This window comes from Talpa europaea, assembly GCF_964194135.1.
Source record: "Talpa europaea genome assembly, chromosome: 12".
Taxonomy (NCBI): domain Eukaryota; kingdom Metazoa; phylum Chordata; class Mammalia; order Eulipotyphla; family Talpidae; genus Talpa; species Talpa europaea.
This window is the reverse complement of record NC_140079.1, coordinates 101121303-101135284: the sequence shown is the minus strand read 5'-3', so window position 1 is coordinate 101135284 and position 13982 is coordinate 101121303. Positions and strand designations below refer to the sequence as shown.

At 63.0% G+C, this 13982-nt stretch overlaps 1 protein-coding gene across 1 annotated transcript in view; it reads right to left on the bottom strand.

The window, feature by feature from the left end:
• LOC311181205 (coronin-7) overlaps positions 1-11844 on the bottom strand; it is a gene marked incomplete at its 5' end in the record, with an annotated part of 48373 nt that extends 36529 nt beyond the window's left edge. The window contains 6 exons of the mRNA XM_084249513.1: positions 2889-2965; positions 4546-4729; positions 5039-5109; positions 8487-8561; positions 9310-9406; positions 11785-11844. Of these exons, the coding sequence (XP_084105639.1) occupies positions 2889-2965; positions 4546-4729; positions 5039-5109; positions 8487-8561; positions 9310-9406; positions 11785-11844 (564 nt within the window). The remainder of the gene's footprint in view (positions 1-2888; positions 2966-4545; positions 4730-5038; positions 5110-8486; positions 8562-9309; positions 9407-11784) is intronic.
• Between the last annotated feature and the right edge of the window lie 2138 nt (positions 11845-13982).

Below are 13982 nucleotides of genomic sequence, written 5' to 3'. Positions count from 1 at the left end.
CTGCAGCGCGGGTTCGATCACAGCCAGCTGGTGAGAATGCCACATGGCGCAGCAGACCTCTCCTGTCTCACCCGCTGCTCCTCTTAGCAGTGTATTTTGGTAGATCTACCTGTTCTGTTCCCCACTCTGTCTCTGGTGAATCCTCTCAACCTCCTGTACATCTGGCCTGTACCCCGGTTCTTGTATAAATATAAATCTTAAAAAAAAAAAAAAAAAAAAAGATGGTCCATTTTGTAAGTGTTTCTTATAAGAGAGAAAAACATTTGGAGGGAGCGGAAGTGCCGGCTGTTAAGCAAAGGAGCCAGGCTGGAGAGGCGGGGCCCTGTGGACTGCAGCTAAGGACTCCAAGGAAAGGGAGGGCCATGTGGCCAGGCCGGTAGTGCCAAGGCTTTGGGGTGGCGGGGGCGAGTGGAGGGTGGGGCGCCTTTTGGGAGGGAGCCCATTCTGCATGGGCAGTAAAGACGGGTCCATGACGCCACGTGTAGGTGCAGCCCAGAGGGGACATGACGTCAAGCGTGATCCTGCCACGCTGGGGCCAGAGGCCATCACAGGGACGGCGAGGGCCGGGGGTGCTCCCTGTCCTCACTTCATGTTTCCACCCCACCCTGGGATGTCTGGGATACAGGCACAGCCAACAGTCCCCAGTGAGGGCTGCACCCCCAAGGCGGCACAGGAAGCTTCAGGAGTAAAGTGGACCCCAAGCTGAGCCTCGAAGGACAAGAGGCGCCAGTGCCGGGAAGGGAAAGGCATTCGAGGCAGGTGGAACTGCAAGAGCAAATGGTGAGGCACAGAGGCTGGTGTGTGGTGTGAGGGGCTGCGGCGGTGGGAACGCAGGGGCAGTGGGCGAGCACATGGCCCACGAGGGAGGGACCTTGAAAGCCAGGTTTCCCCAACACCCCCTGGAGGGGCCCCAGGCTCCATGGGGCCCCCCGCCAGTGCCTTCCCAGGGGGTTCACGGGGCACATATTCACGGCAGCAGCAGGCACAGCCCAGCACTGCTATGGGTTCCACTCAGCTTCCTGGCGTCAGGTTCAGGGCAGCTGAGGGATAAGTCAGATGAGGAGGGGGAAGGACAGAGAAGGACAGAAACGGGACAGCAGGGGGCGGGGGACAACTACAGACAGGAGACACAGCAAGGAACAGGGGAGCCGCTGGACCAAGGGCTGGAAGCGGCTCTGGGCTGTACCCCAGCGAGAGCTAGGATCCATGACGCACGCGGGAGCCCAAGAAGCTGGCAGCCATGGCCACTCTGCCCAGCCCACCGAGGTGGCCTGAGCGGGAGCACCAGCCCACACGGTCAGCCAGGTGACCTGGGCAACCCCAGCCCTGGCAGGAGAGCGGCCACCTCCCAAGGTCAGTTCCTGGCACACGGGGCACTGAGTGCAGTAGCTGGACGTGGGGTCCAGGGCAGGGTTCAGACTGGGCATGGAGGCTGGCCTGGCCCTGAGGGGCCACAGAGCCCTGGAAGAGGAGGGCACGGGACTGTGAGGCGCTGTCCTCACCTGGACCCCAGCGCCACGGACCGCCCGGCACCGAGCACAGCCATCCGTGAGGCCAGCGCGCCCCCTGGTGGCCGCCCGCCCGGCCTCAGCCCAGCGGCTGGAGCCCAGCAGGAAGGGGCTGGGGGCCCAGGGTCCTGGGAGCAGAGCTGCTGTGAGGCAGGTCTGGGGTCACAGCCAGGCAGGCAGCAAGGTTTTCCCTGCGGGGAGGAAGAGGCTGCGGGGAGGGGAGGAATCAGGCAGCCCTGTGTGCAAACCCTGCCCACTGCCCAGTGCCCATGAGGGGTCAGGCTCTCCACTGCTAAGAGTGGGACACCCACTGACTCTCCAACAGTTCAAGACAAATCTTGGGCACCTCCAGCTGGCCTGGTCACGGGGCAAGACCCTCCCACACCGTTCCAAGGGCCCTGGCATTTGACACACCCAGGATCCAAGAACCTCCCCTTTGCAGCAGCAGCAGGCACAGGACCGTGGTGCCCACCAGCACACACTGACAGGTGAGTGTGGAGACGATGCTCAGGGGTCACCTGAGCACACAGGCCGAGACCGGGCCAGGAGTGCGGCTCTGCTCACCCGCGCCGAGACCCACCCAGGAAACCGCACTTCTCCCCGCCGCTGTGACCTGAGGCCCTCCGGGTCCAGAGCACACAGTCCCGCCCGAGCTGTGTCCTGGTCACACACCTCGCCCTCCCGACACCAACAACAGGGAGGACACGCTGTCTCACACACACACACACATACACACACACACACACACACATGAGCTCCACCTGGCTCCCCAGCCCCCAGCCCCAGGAGAACCCCACAGGTGGCTTCCTCGCTTTCCACTGCCCGTCATGTGGTGCTTCAGGCCCCCGTGTACCCCAAAGGTCCTGGAGACCATCTATATCCTAAATCCAACAGAAGTGTCTTCTGTCTCTCATGGACTCTTCCCTGTGCCCCCACCACCTCCCTGGGGGTCCTCTTACCTGCGCTCTCGGGTATAGATGCCCAGGCCTGTGCCAGCCTCCTTCCTCCCCGCAGCTCCTCCACCCCCCCTCAGCACCCCTCTCCCTCCCCCTGGGAGCCCCCCACCCCTCTGCAGGCCCCACAGACACAGAGACCATGCCACCTTTCCACCTGGCACCAGAAGCTGCCCCAGCCCTAGCCACAGCTGACACCTCAGCTGGGATGTGGGTCCCCCCCCAACCCGGACCAGGTGCCCAGGGCCAGTGGGGCACACGCCGGCCTTCACATGAGCCCCCGGGCCTGGTCCCAAGGTGGGGTGGGGGGCATCCAGGTGCAGATGTGAGCCAGAAGGGGTGAGGGCAGCTGAGGTGGGGGCTCACAAGCCGCGGGCCCCACAGGCATTCAGGGCTCGCCACCCGTGCTCACCACCCACCTGCTTACCTTGCACGCCGTGCCCACAAGGGCTCCGTCCCGGCTCCAGACAGCAGCCTGCACCAGGTCTCTGTGGGCTGCCAGTTCTGCGGAGAACAGGCAAGGTCAGGTGGGGGCTCAGGGACCCCCACCCCGCGCTGGGGGACAGGGCAGCCTTGGGGCAGCCGCTGGCAGAGGCAGAAGGAAAGTCTCCCTCGGGCGGGAGGAGGAAGGGCTCTCCCTTCAGCCGCAGCCTCTTCAGCCCAGCTTTCACCCCAGCCCAGGCTCACCTCCCATGCCCGGCCTGGGACTCTGCTCTGCAGTCCTGCCAACCCCCTAGGGTGCCGAAGATGTTTAAACGTGCCCACAAATTCTTTGACACCCCGTTACAGGTCAAATCGTGCCCCAACCCCAAAGACGATGAAGTCCAGGCCCTCAGCCCCCGTTAACAGGTGGAAGCAGGCTCTCTGCAGACGACCTCGTTAGGTGAAGCGGTGAGGGTGAGTGGACCCCCCACCCGGAAGCACCGGGGTCCCAACAGAAGCGACACAGGGTGGATACAGACACGCAGAGGGAAGACAACTGAGATGAGGAGGCGACGCCACGCAGAGGGAAGACAACTGAGATGAGGAGGCGACGGCACCAGGCCGGCAGGCAGCGGAGCGCCCCAGGTGGCAGACGGCGGGAGAGGCCCCCTCTGGGCCTCAGAAAGAACCGCCCCGGCTGACACCTGACTTAAGCTTCTTGTTTTAAGCCACCGTTGGTGCCATTTTCTCGCAGCACCTGTGGGGAGGGCGCACATCCCGCCTTCACCCTGGGGCCCACTGGAGCGGAGCAGGATGCGTCCCCGGCTCTCACAAGACAACATGGCAGCAGCGGAGGCACGTGACTAACAAGGCTGGGTCTTGGTGGAGTGGTGCTCCCCCCAGCCCCGCCCCCCCAGACTGCTCACCAGGGGAAGGGGTGGCCATTTGGAGAGGGCACCCCACACACGGTCCTTCTGGGGACCAGACTCTTGACCTCAGAAACTGCGAGGGGACAAGAGTGTACAGTGGTTCCCAGCTCTACATTTTGGGGCGCTTTGTTCCTCGGGAGTAGAGAACCTTTACACCGCCACCTACTGCACAATCCACAATGTTATTCTACCTCCTGTCGCAGAAATGGCCACATACAGAGGACCAGCGTTGAGCTGTGAAGCCCGGCACGTGGCACACGAGGCCATGTGGAGGTGGCAGCAACCGCTGGGAGGCACCAGGGCTCCCTGGGGCAGTTCGTGACCCTGTGACACAGGACGTGGGGGGCACTGGCTGAGCTCCCAGCAGCTGCTGCGCCAGGTGGGAATCCCTGAGACACCCAGGCAGGCCACTGACGGCCCCTGGGCCAGCCCCGAGCAGCAAGTCTCTGAGCCTCCTGACTTTACCCCAGAAAGGGGTGAGCATGTCAGGGAGGGCTCTGCGGGGAGGACCCAGGGACCCGGCCACAGTAGCAGGTATAACGGTAGGGGCGACGGTTCAGAAGCACGGAGGGAAGACAGCGAAGTGAGGTGAAACAGGTATTCACAGAGGGGGCAGGTACTGGGGAGCAAACGAGCCTTGGAGAATCTCATCACTTTTTATGCTGCCCACACGTGACTCCTGGATGCACACGTTAGGATTCACATCCCCTGAACACTGGCAGTGAGGCCTACCTGAGAGAGGCTGGCGCCTCGCCAAGTCCCACACCTTCACGGCCGGGCCGGCCGCGCTCACCAGGACGCCGTCTGCAGTGGGGTGGAACTGCAGCACCTCCACCTGCGCGGCCTCCGGGCCCAGCACCAGGCCCGGCTGCGTGGGGAGGGCCTGGCCAGGGGCCGGCAGCCGCCACAGTTTCACCTGTAAGAAAGGCAATGGCCGTGACCCCAGGGCCGGGGCCTTGTCTACCCTCCCAGCCAGCCCTGCCCGGGGGCTGCCCCCCCCCAGCATCGCCCTCAGGCACGGAGCAGAGGGTCCTGGGTTGGGGACCCAGCACAGGGTCACGGGGTGCAGGTAGAGGCTGGGGGAGACACGGGACCCCCACACCACCCCACCCCACAGCCCCACAGCCGAGCAGCAGCTCACAGCACCCTTCAGGTTGAGGAACTCAGGGCGAGGCTGGCCCTGGAGGAGGCAGGGTCTTGGGCAGCTCAGCACCCGCCCACTCACCGTCCTGTCGGCGGAGCCTGTGGCCAGGAGGAAGTCATCAAAGGGAGAGAAGTCCAGGTCCGTGACCAGGTCTGTGGGAGAGGAAGACTATCAGAGCCCGCCGCATGCCCTGCTTCCGCCGGGCACGTGATCTCCCCAAGGCCTCTGCCCCAAGCCCCGGGGCTTCTGAGGCAGCATCCACCTACACAGGACGGGCTGAGCCCCACAGTCAGGGGCACCTCTGAAGCCCCGGGCCAAGGCCACAGGCCCCACCTGCGTCCTGAGCTCTGCAAGTCAGACTCGGCGGCCAAGGGCCGTGGTCAGGGGGCAGCAAGACAACGGGCAGGCTGACATCTAGGCGCCTGTATTCACCCAAAATCCAGAGCCCAGCTCAGGCCTGACCCTCAAACGTGTGACTGAACATGGACTCCAGCCACTATGAGCCCAAAGGGACTCACAGACACCACCCAGGCCTGACGAACCCCCAGAGCCTCCTCAGGGAGACATCTCTATGCAGACTCAGGGAGACAGTTGTGCCTGCAGGGGTGACCACAAGGTCAGGGGTCAGCGTAGGCCTCATGGGGGGGGGGGCATGGTGGGCTGTGGAGGACTGGAAAGTTAAGTGGCCGGGGGTGGGAGGTGTTTCTCCTCCTGTGGAAATGGCCCAACCCAGAAAGAGAGTCTCCCGAAAGCCAGGGTGGGCAGACCCGTCTACGGGAGCACAACTGACCCAAACCGGGATAGCCAGTTCCCTCTGAAGAGCACTACCTGGGATGGAAAGGCCCAGTGACAGGGCGCCAAGGGGCTGGCCAGGGTGGAGGGCGGCCAGCTGGGAGGGAGCCAGCAGCTCCCAGGCCCGCCCTCCTCAGCCCATATGTCCAACTGCTGCTTCAGTTCTGGAAGTGCCCCAAGAATCTCCAGTACGTTCCTCTTTGGCTTAGGCAAGTTGGAGTCAGTTCTTTCGGACCAGAGAACCCGAACTGCTCAACGCGGGAGGACTTGGGAGCAGGGAAGCGGGGGTCTCCAGGGGCGGAGACAAGTCCAAAGCTCAGGTGTGGGGGCGCAGGGGAGGTGGGCAGGATCACCAGGCCTGCACCACCCAAATGACGGTCTCCACCCCCCACGCCACTGTGGGGTCAGGGGAGTTCCCCACTAGAGGAGACCAGGAGAAGGGGTGTCAGGGACCGGAACCCTTGAGGCCACCCCCACCACCCTCCTGCGGGCTCCTCACTGGACAGGCAGGGACCAGGCCAGACGCAGCAGCAAGGTGGTCGATCAACCGGAGTGCCCAGCTGTGCCCTTTCCATGCATCTGCCCACCAAATCCTCACCACCACCCCTCAGGACAGCGCCCCATTATCAACCCCAACTGGAGGATGAGAACGTGAGGAGGGAGAAGGAAAGCCATGGCCCAGAGCCGCAAAGTTGAGCAGAGCTGGGCTGAGGCTCCAGCCCGGGCCGTCCAGTTCAGACTGGCCTTAAGACCTTCCCCAGGTGGGGCAGGTCCCGTGACCCCAGCCCAGACATGCAGAAATGCTCTCTAAAGGCTGCATAGCCCTCTGCTACCCAGGATGCTTGGCCCCGAGCCAAGAGGTGAAAGGAGCCCCCAAAGGCAGGAAGCCCCCAAGACAGGGCAGCAGCCAGAGCCTGGCCCACTGTTCCCGACCACAGAGCACCTACTAGGGAGGAGGGTGCCAAGCTCTGGGGAGTGGATGGAGCCCCCGGGAAGCTACCACCTGCCAAGGCAGCCTGGCCCAGCTTCTATTTGGAGCCCCCTAGTAGCAAGGGTCCCCCACCTTGCAAACATCACCAGCATGGGGCAGCATCCCCTCCCGTGAAGAGCATCAGGCAGCAAGGGCACAAGCACAGTGGCAGGATGCGGCGTTAGAGCCACTCTTCCAGGCCCAGGGCCAATGCCACGAGGTCCTGATTATCCGAGCCTCGGCTTTTTTGGCTGAAAAACTGGTTCCTTTAAAACCCACTTTCTAAAGGTATGGGAGCAGGTGAGACAGACTCCCCGACCACACTTCAACATAGAGGGATCAACAAACAGGATGAAAGAAATGCTCTGATGGAAGTCGCTGGACTTGAGACCATGGTGCAGTCACATGGGTGAGGGATCAAGAGAATGCCCGTCTACACAGCAGGAACCTGCACACGTTCTCTGTGAGGGCAAGGCGGGAAATGCCGGGGCCCTGATGACCATCCCTTCTCTGTCCCCACAAGGCTGGGGGCCGGTGGAGAGGTGTGGCCATGTGCCTTGAAAACTACCTTTGAAGACAAGCGGGCAGCAGGCCGGGCCTGGCCACTCAGCTCACAGCCCGGCTCCCGGGCAAAAAGGCGGCTGCAGGGCCGGAGCTGCACACGGATGAGCCACAAAGGGACCCAGGGCCTCTGGGGAGTCTTTTGGGGTAGTGGAAATGTTCTACAGCTGGATGGTGGAACACACAACCCCAGAACTTGGGCAAAAGCCATCACATCCTCCACTTGAAACCAGAAGTTTAGTGGTATAGAAATAACAGCTCAATAAGGGTGCCGTAAAGAGTTTTGAAAAAGGGGTCCTCCCTGGTGGCACAGGTAGTTGAGTGCTATGAAACAGTTCGCAGCCTCTGCAGCGCAGGTTTGATCCCAGCCAGCCGGTGAGATACCCACATGGCGCGGCAGACCTCTCCTGTCTCCCCACTGCTCCCCTCAGCAGTGTATTTCGTCCATCTGCCTGTTCTGTTCCCTGCTCTGTCTCTAATGAATCCTCTCACCCTCCCGCGCACCTGGCCTGTTCCCCAGTTCTTGTATGCATGAATAAATAAATCTTTAAAAAAAAAAAAGAGTATTAAAAAAAAAAAGTTTTGAAAAAGGATAGAGAAGACGCAGGCAACCACTGAGCACATACTGAGTTTGTGCTCAGTCTTCACTCCTGCTACTCATCACGCCATGGTCACCAGACATCTGCGGCCCCCGAGGAGCCATATACCCAGCCAGGGACCCAAGGGGCAGCCGGGAGGGCAGGCCAGGGGGGTGGGCCCGCCGCCACTGGACAGGGAGCAAGGAGGCAGCCTGGCTGACGCTGGCACTACCCAGCCCAGAGAGAGCCAATGGTTCCTCCCGGTGGGCTGGCTGCCAGGCAGGCTCCCGGCGCCCCCAAGAAGCAGCTGCAGGGGACAAAAGCTCTCTTTGTAAGGCCCCGTCTCTAGCCCTGCAGCCCAGCCAGCTCCCTCCTGGGCGCCCTGGAGAGGACCCGGGGGAAGAACCCCGTCAGTGGAGGTCTCCGGCAGCGAGGCCAGCGTCATCCCAGAGCCTGGCTTGGGCTAGCTCCCTCCTTCCAGTGGGGTGGCCTGGAGCCGCCAGCTTCCCTCTCCCTGCCCAGGCCAGCACGCTTAAGCAGGACCCAGCCTTTCAACGGGGCCTGGTGAGGATGACAAAGCCCCGAAGAGGGGAGAGTCCCAGGCTTCCTGGCTGCGGCCCCCACTCACCTGAATGGCAGCCTAGGCTGGTCACATGTCCCTTGTGCTCTCCCTGGCCGTCCAGAGGCACGATGCCCAGCACACCTGTGAGACAAACACGGGGGCTCTAGTTTCAGACCCAAGAGCGGCCATCTGCCACCCAGGTCTCCCAGGGGAGATGAACCCACCCAACCCCACCGTGGACCTTTCCAGAGCCCCCACTGAGCGTAAGATCGTCCCTCTGTGCAGAGTGACTGGCCCAGGCTTAGGGGCGTGCTAAGAAGTTGTATCTTTCTGACATTGGGGGTCATAAGAGGTCAGCATGGGCCACCTCCTGCCACTTTTCTCAGCTTCCCTGAGAAAGAAGACATTACCCAAGAGCTGAAGGACAGGAGAGGTCGGGGCTGGCTTTAGGCGGGTGCCTCTGGATACAGCGTTGCCCAAAACCCCTGTACTTTGTCACACAAGCCAAAGAGGTCTCATCTTTGCTGAAGTCAGTTCCAGTCTGAGCTATGCCCAGCAACCAAGAATCGCAATTAACACAGGGAACCTTTCAAATCTTTGTGACCCCACTGACCCAGGCACCCCACACCCCCAGGGAGGCATGGGTAGCACATGGGACAACTGGAAATAAAGGGAACTGCCCCACACCACCCTCCTGGGCATGCTCTCAAAGACCACAGCCAAAGTGAAGCTGACCTGATTGCTGCCCCTTGACCAGCTAGCAGGGGTTTAAGCACCGGCGTGGTACTGACCCCTGAGCCCCAACAGGCCACCCCCAAGCCTCCAGCCTGTGATGAGCCGGCCCGTCCATCCACCCACCCAAGTGACAACGTCTGAATCGCCGTCCTACCTGCACGGTCAGAGTTGAACGCAATCAGGCTGCAACTTGACTTGATCTGGTTCCCGCAGGAGGGGGCAGTTCCTGCATGAATGTCACTGATCCAAGCCTGAAAATAAAGAATGAGAAGCCGTGACAGGCAGGTCTCTGCAGCGTCTAAAGCAGGGGTGAGGCATAATCCGGGAACTAACTCTACCTAAAAGCTGCACCATTCCCTGCCCCTACTCACAGCTCCCTAGAAAATGCAGAATGTTCTTGAAGTGATAACCTAAGTCATTAAGGAGCCAAGTGGGCCTTTTTTTTTTTTTAAAGATTTATTTATTTATACAAGAACTGGGGTCCAGGTCAGAGGCACAGGAGGGTGAGAGAATTCACCAGAGAGAGTGGGGAGCAGAAGAGGCAGATGGATTGAAGGCACTGCTGAGGGGAGCAGCGGGCGAGGCAGGAGAGGTCTGCCGCGCCCAAGTGGGCCTTTTAATTTCGTTCTCTTTAATAAGTGGGGAAAGGTTTTCAGAAGGAAGCTCAGGCCGTGCCAACCCGAGAGGCTAACGGGGCAGTGTGTACACACACGTATGTGCTGGGGTGGGGGTGGGGGTTGCATGTTTCTGTTAAAAGGGAGAGAAAAGAGAAGTAAGTCCCTGAGGCAGGACACGGACTCCACTTCCTTACCGTACTGCTGGGATCCACCGCAGAGGCCTCCGTGAGCCCCAGGCCAAGAGCGCCCAAGCTCAGAAAGGGGGGAAAATCAAGGGCCCAGAGGTGGGTGCACGGCCCACCATAAGGAGCAAAGTCCACAGCCCGCCACGGGCAGCAAAGGAGCGCTGAAACTTTCCTGAGACTGAGGCCATCAAGATCCAAATGTTTTCTCTCCTGGTATCGGAGCCCCACGCAACACTCCTTCCTGCCACCCAAAACCGACAACCTCACTTCCTAGTCGACGTCCCTCACCCCCAGCCTCCCGGAAACCACCTCCACTGCAGAGTTTCTATTTCGATATTCACCGGCCATGGGTAGAATATTAGTTTGTGTTTCTGCCCCCTCCTGATCCGTGTCTCCTCTGCAGACACAGTGACAGGCACAGCTTGGCCCATCTCCTCACAAAAACCAGTTTGAGCTCTTCCCTGAAATCTGGGGTTCCAGGACCATCTGTGTTCCTAGCTAGCTTGAGGCACACCAAGAACAAGCCCCAGGACCCCTGGGGAACACTCCAGACTCTCCACGCAGTACTTGTCACCCTCAGAGTCACTGTCGTAAAGCAAACCTAAGCCACTCTCTGCCGACCCCTCCAACCTTTCACTGACACCCTCCTGCGCTCAGAATAAAACCCAAACTCTCCGTGTGGCCCTCGGGCTCTGCAGAACTGCTCCAGACTCATCAACACCATGCTGCCCCATCACCACCCGGCAGCGCCCTAAGCTCCTTTTCCTTCCTCCACCAGGCTCTTTCCCACCCCAGCCTGCCCACAGCTGGCTGCTTCTCACCCTTTTTGTCTCAGCTTAAATGTCACCTCCTGCAGGCAGCCCGCCCTGACCACCCCATTGAGATTAACAGCCGCCTGGACATGCTATCCACCTCCACCTCCAGGCTCGCCCCTCCTGTGTCCCTCAGCACACTTATTAAAACCCGCAGTGCCCAGAGGGCCTGGCGTCTCCCTCAGCAGCAGGCTGGACGCCCCACGGGGGAGCTGCCTGCTCACCCCTGCAGTCCAGCAGCTGACCCAGCGAACCCGGGGGCGGGGGGAAACTGTCCCAGGCTGGACGCCGGGTTTCCGCCCCGGGCTGCGGCTGTTCCTCGGCTCTCCGCGGGGTCCCTGGGGGGCGGTTCTAGGCCCCGTTGCCGGAGAACTCCCGCCGGCCCCCGGACACGGGCGGAGGAGCCGGCACGGCCGCCCTCCGCGGAGACACGCCCCTCCTCAGCTGCCTCTCCGGGGGTGCGGGGGTCCCCAGCACCGGCTCGGCTCCCCCTCCGGGCTCCACCTGCTCGGGCTCCGCCGGGCCCCACCCAGCCCGGCAGCATCACCCCGAGTGGGCGAGGAGCTCGCGCCGGCCGCGGGAGGAAGCGCCAGCGGAAACCCGAGGGAGGGGCGCGCCCCGGCCGAGGGGCTCCCCGCGACACCCCGACTCGCAGCGGCCTGGGGAGGGCATCTCCCCAAGCCCGGCCCGGCCCGGGCGGGGGCGGGGGGCGGCGGCCGGGGGGGCGTCCCGGCAGCGCCCGCCCCGCGGCCCCGCGCCGGCGGACCGGAAGCCGGGAAGGCGGCAGCCGGGGCTCGGGCCCCCCGCGGCCGGCGGCGCCCCTCGGGGGTCCCCGGGGCGGGCCCGCTTACCCCCGGCCCCGGGCGGCCGGAGCCGGAGCTGCGGCTCCGCCCGCGGACGGGGCGCGACGGCCGGGCGGGCGCGGGCGGGGCCGGGGGGCGCCCCGGGCGGGCGGGCCGGGGTCCCCGGGCGCGGAGGGGGAGGGGCGGGCGCGGCGCGGGCGGGCGGGGCTCACCTCGCGGCGGGGCGGCCGGGCCTCGGCGTGCCGGAACTTGGACGCCCTGAAGCGGTTCATGGCGGCGGCGGCTTCGCGGACCCGCGGCGGCCTCAGGTGCACCGGCCGCGCCAAGACTCCGGCCCCCGCCCGCCGCGGCCCGCCGCCCGCCGCCGCCGCCGCCGCCACGCCCCGCGCCGCCGCAGCCAATCGCCGCCTGCTCCGGCCCGCCGGCCCCGCCTCGGGCCCCGCCCCCGGCCAATCGCCGCGCGGCCGCCTCTCGAGGCCACGCCCCGCGGCCAGAGGGCCCCGCGCGGGTGGGTCACGTGCCGCGCAGCTGTCCGCCCCCGGCGCCCGCGGGCCTCGTGTGCGGGGCGGTGCCCCGGGGGCCCGCGAGGAGCGGGGCGCGCCCTTCCGCACCCCAGCTCCGGGGGAGGGCGAGGCGGAGATGCGCCGGCGCCGTGGCGGGGACGGGGACCGGCTCCCGGAGCCCGAGCCGCCCGCCGGTCGCGCCGCACGGGTCGCGAGTGACCGCGGGGCAGGAGCCCCATCCGCGGGCGGGGCCCCTGAGAGCCCCACCCGCCCAGTGGGGAGCCTGGGGAGCCTCGACACCCCTTGTTAGGGCGCGTCATGGCCGCAGGCCCCGGGGGCAGCCGGGGCGGGGGTCAACGTGGGCGCGCGCAGGTGGGACGAAAGGGCCGCGGACGGGGCGACGGGACCTCCTCGCGGGCAGGTGCGCCCGACGGGCCCTGCGTGGTCCCCGGGCGGCTTCGGCGGGGGGAGCGCCGGGCAGGGCCGCTCCCCTGGAGCCCTCCACCCCGCAGGCCCTGCCCGGGCCTCCTCCGCCTGAAGCTGGCGCCCTGGCTGCGGAACACGCTTTCTCGTGAAAACAGAAGGAGCCCCTGCCCAGGCGTGTCTCCTAAAGCGACTTTGACCTGAGGAATGGCAGCTGCTGCGAGCATTCCTTTTTCACAGCCTCATGCAGCCCGCGTCACCCGAGGCAGAACCAAAGGCGGGTCAGGGTACAGGCACGAATGGACCTCAAAAGGCAAGTTCTTGCATCACTTCTCACAGATAAGCTGTGAGGACCCAAAGGCTACTCCCCAGTATTACCCTAAGGCAGATAAGAGCCAGAAACGAAAGGTCAGTAGAGCTGAGGGAGTTGGGATTCTAAGCGTCCTGCCGCCCCTCCCCTGCCCCCACTCCCTCCGAGGCCAACCCCCTCCACCCCCCACCCAGAACGCCTCCCCCCCACTCCCCCGTCCCTCAGCACAGTTGCCCTGGGCAGGAAAACTCCAGAGGAAGAATTCCAGCAGCTTCGGAAAAGGGGCTTATAGGTAAGCAATTAATGGAGCTTTTTTATTTGGGGGGGGGGGACCATAAAATTTACCATTTTCAAGTGCACTGTTCCCTAGCGGTAAGGAGGTAAGGAAGGTATTGTGCAACAGCCAGCCAGATGCAACACTGAGACTCTGTACCCATTAAATAACAGCTCCGCCTCCTTCCCCTGTCACACCGGTGCCTTCTGTAGGTGGAATCATCATGCACGCCATTCCTCTGTGCCTGAATTTGCTCTTTTTTTAAGATTTATTTTTATGTATTTATGCATACAAGAACCATAGTGCAGGCCAGAGATGGGGGGGGGCCTGTGCTGGGACAGGTGATTGGCTTTCCACTAACTAACTGGGCTGGTGGGAGCACAGTAGGATGTCAGCTTCCCAGTGCCCATGGAGACCAGCCTGAGTTCCCAGCAGGGGACCAGGACTGACCAGAGGAACATCTAGGCCTAGACCATCTCCCGTGGTCCCAATCCCTCTAACAACACGTTCCAGCCTGCAGGCAGTGGCCAACCTGGGCAGCGTGAGTTACTTGGTGACCTGCAAGGCTGAACTGCAGCCTCCAAGATTCGTCCCAATCCCACGAGTCGATGAATAACCAGCTTTGATGTTTATGTGCCACATAGCTCCCTCCACTCATCTGTAAGGACACTGCAAGATACCTCTCTACCCTGAAAGGCAGTCCAGCAAGATGAGGAGGCCTTGGGGGTTGGTGGCTGGCAGAATGGCTTCAGCCCCACAGCCCGTTTCCAAAAATAGTAACAATAAGAACATGGGAGTCCATGGGAGTGAAGTTCTCATTCTATGAAACTCAAGACATGTGACTGCAGAAGTGACATCAGCAGTAAGAAAAGGGACCAGTGAGAAAGACCGGGGCAAAAA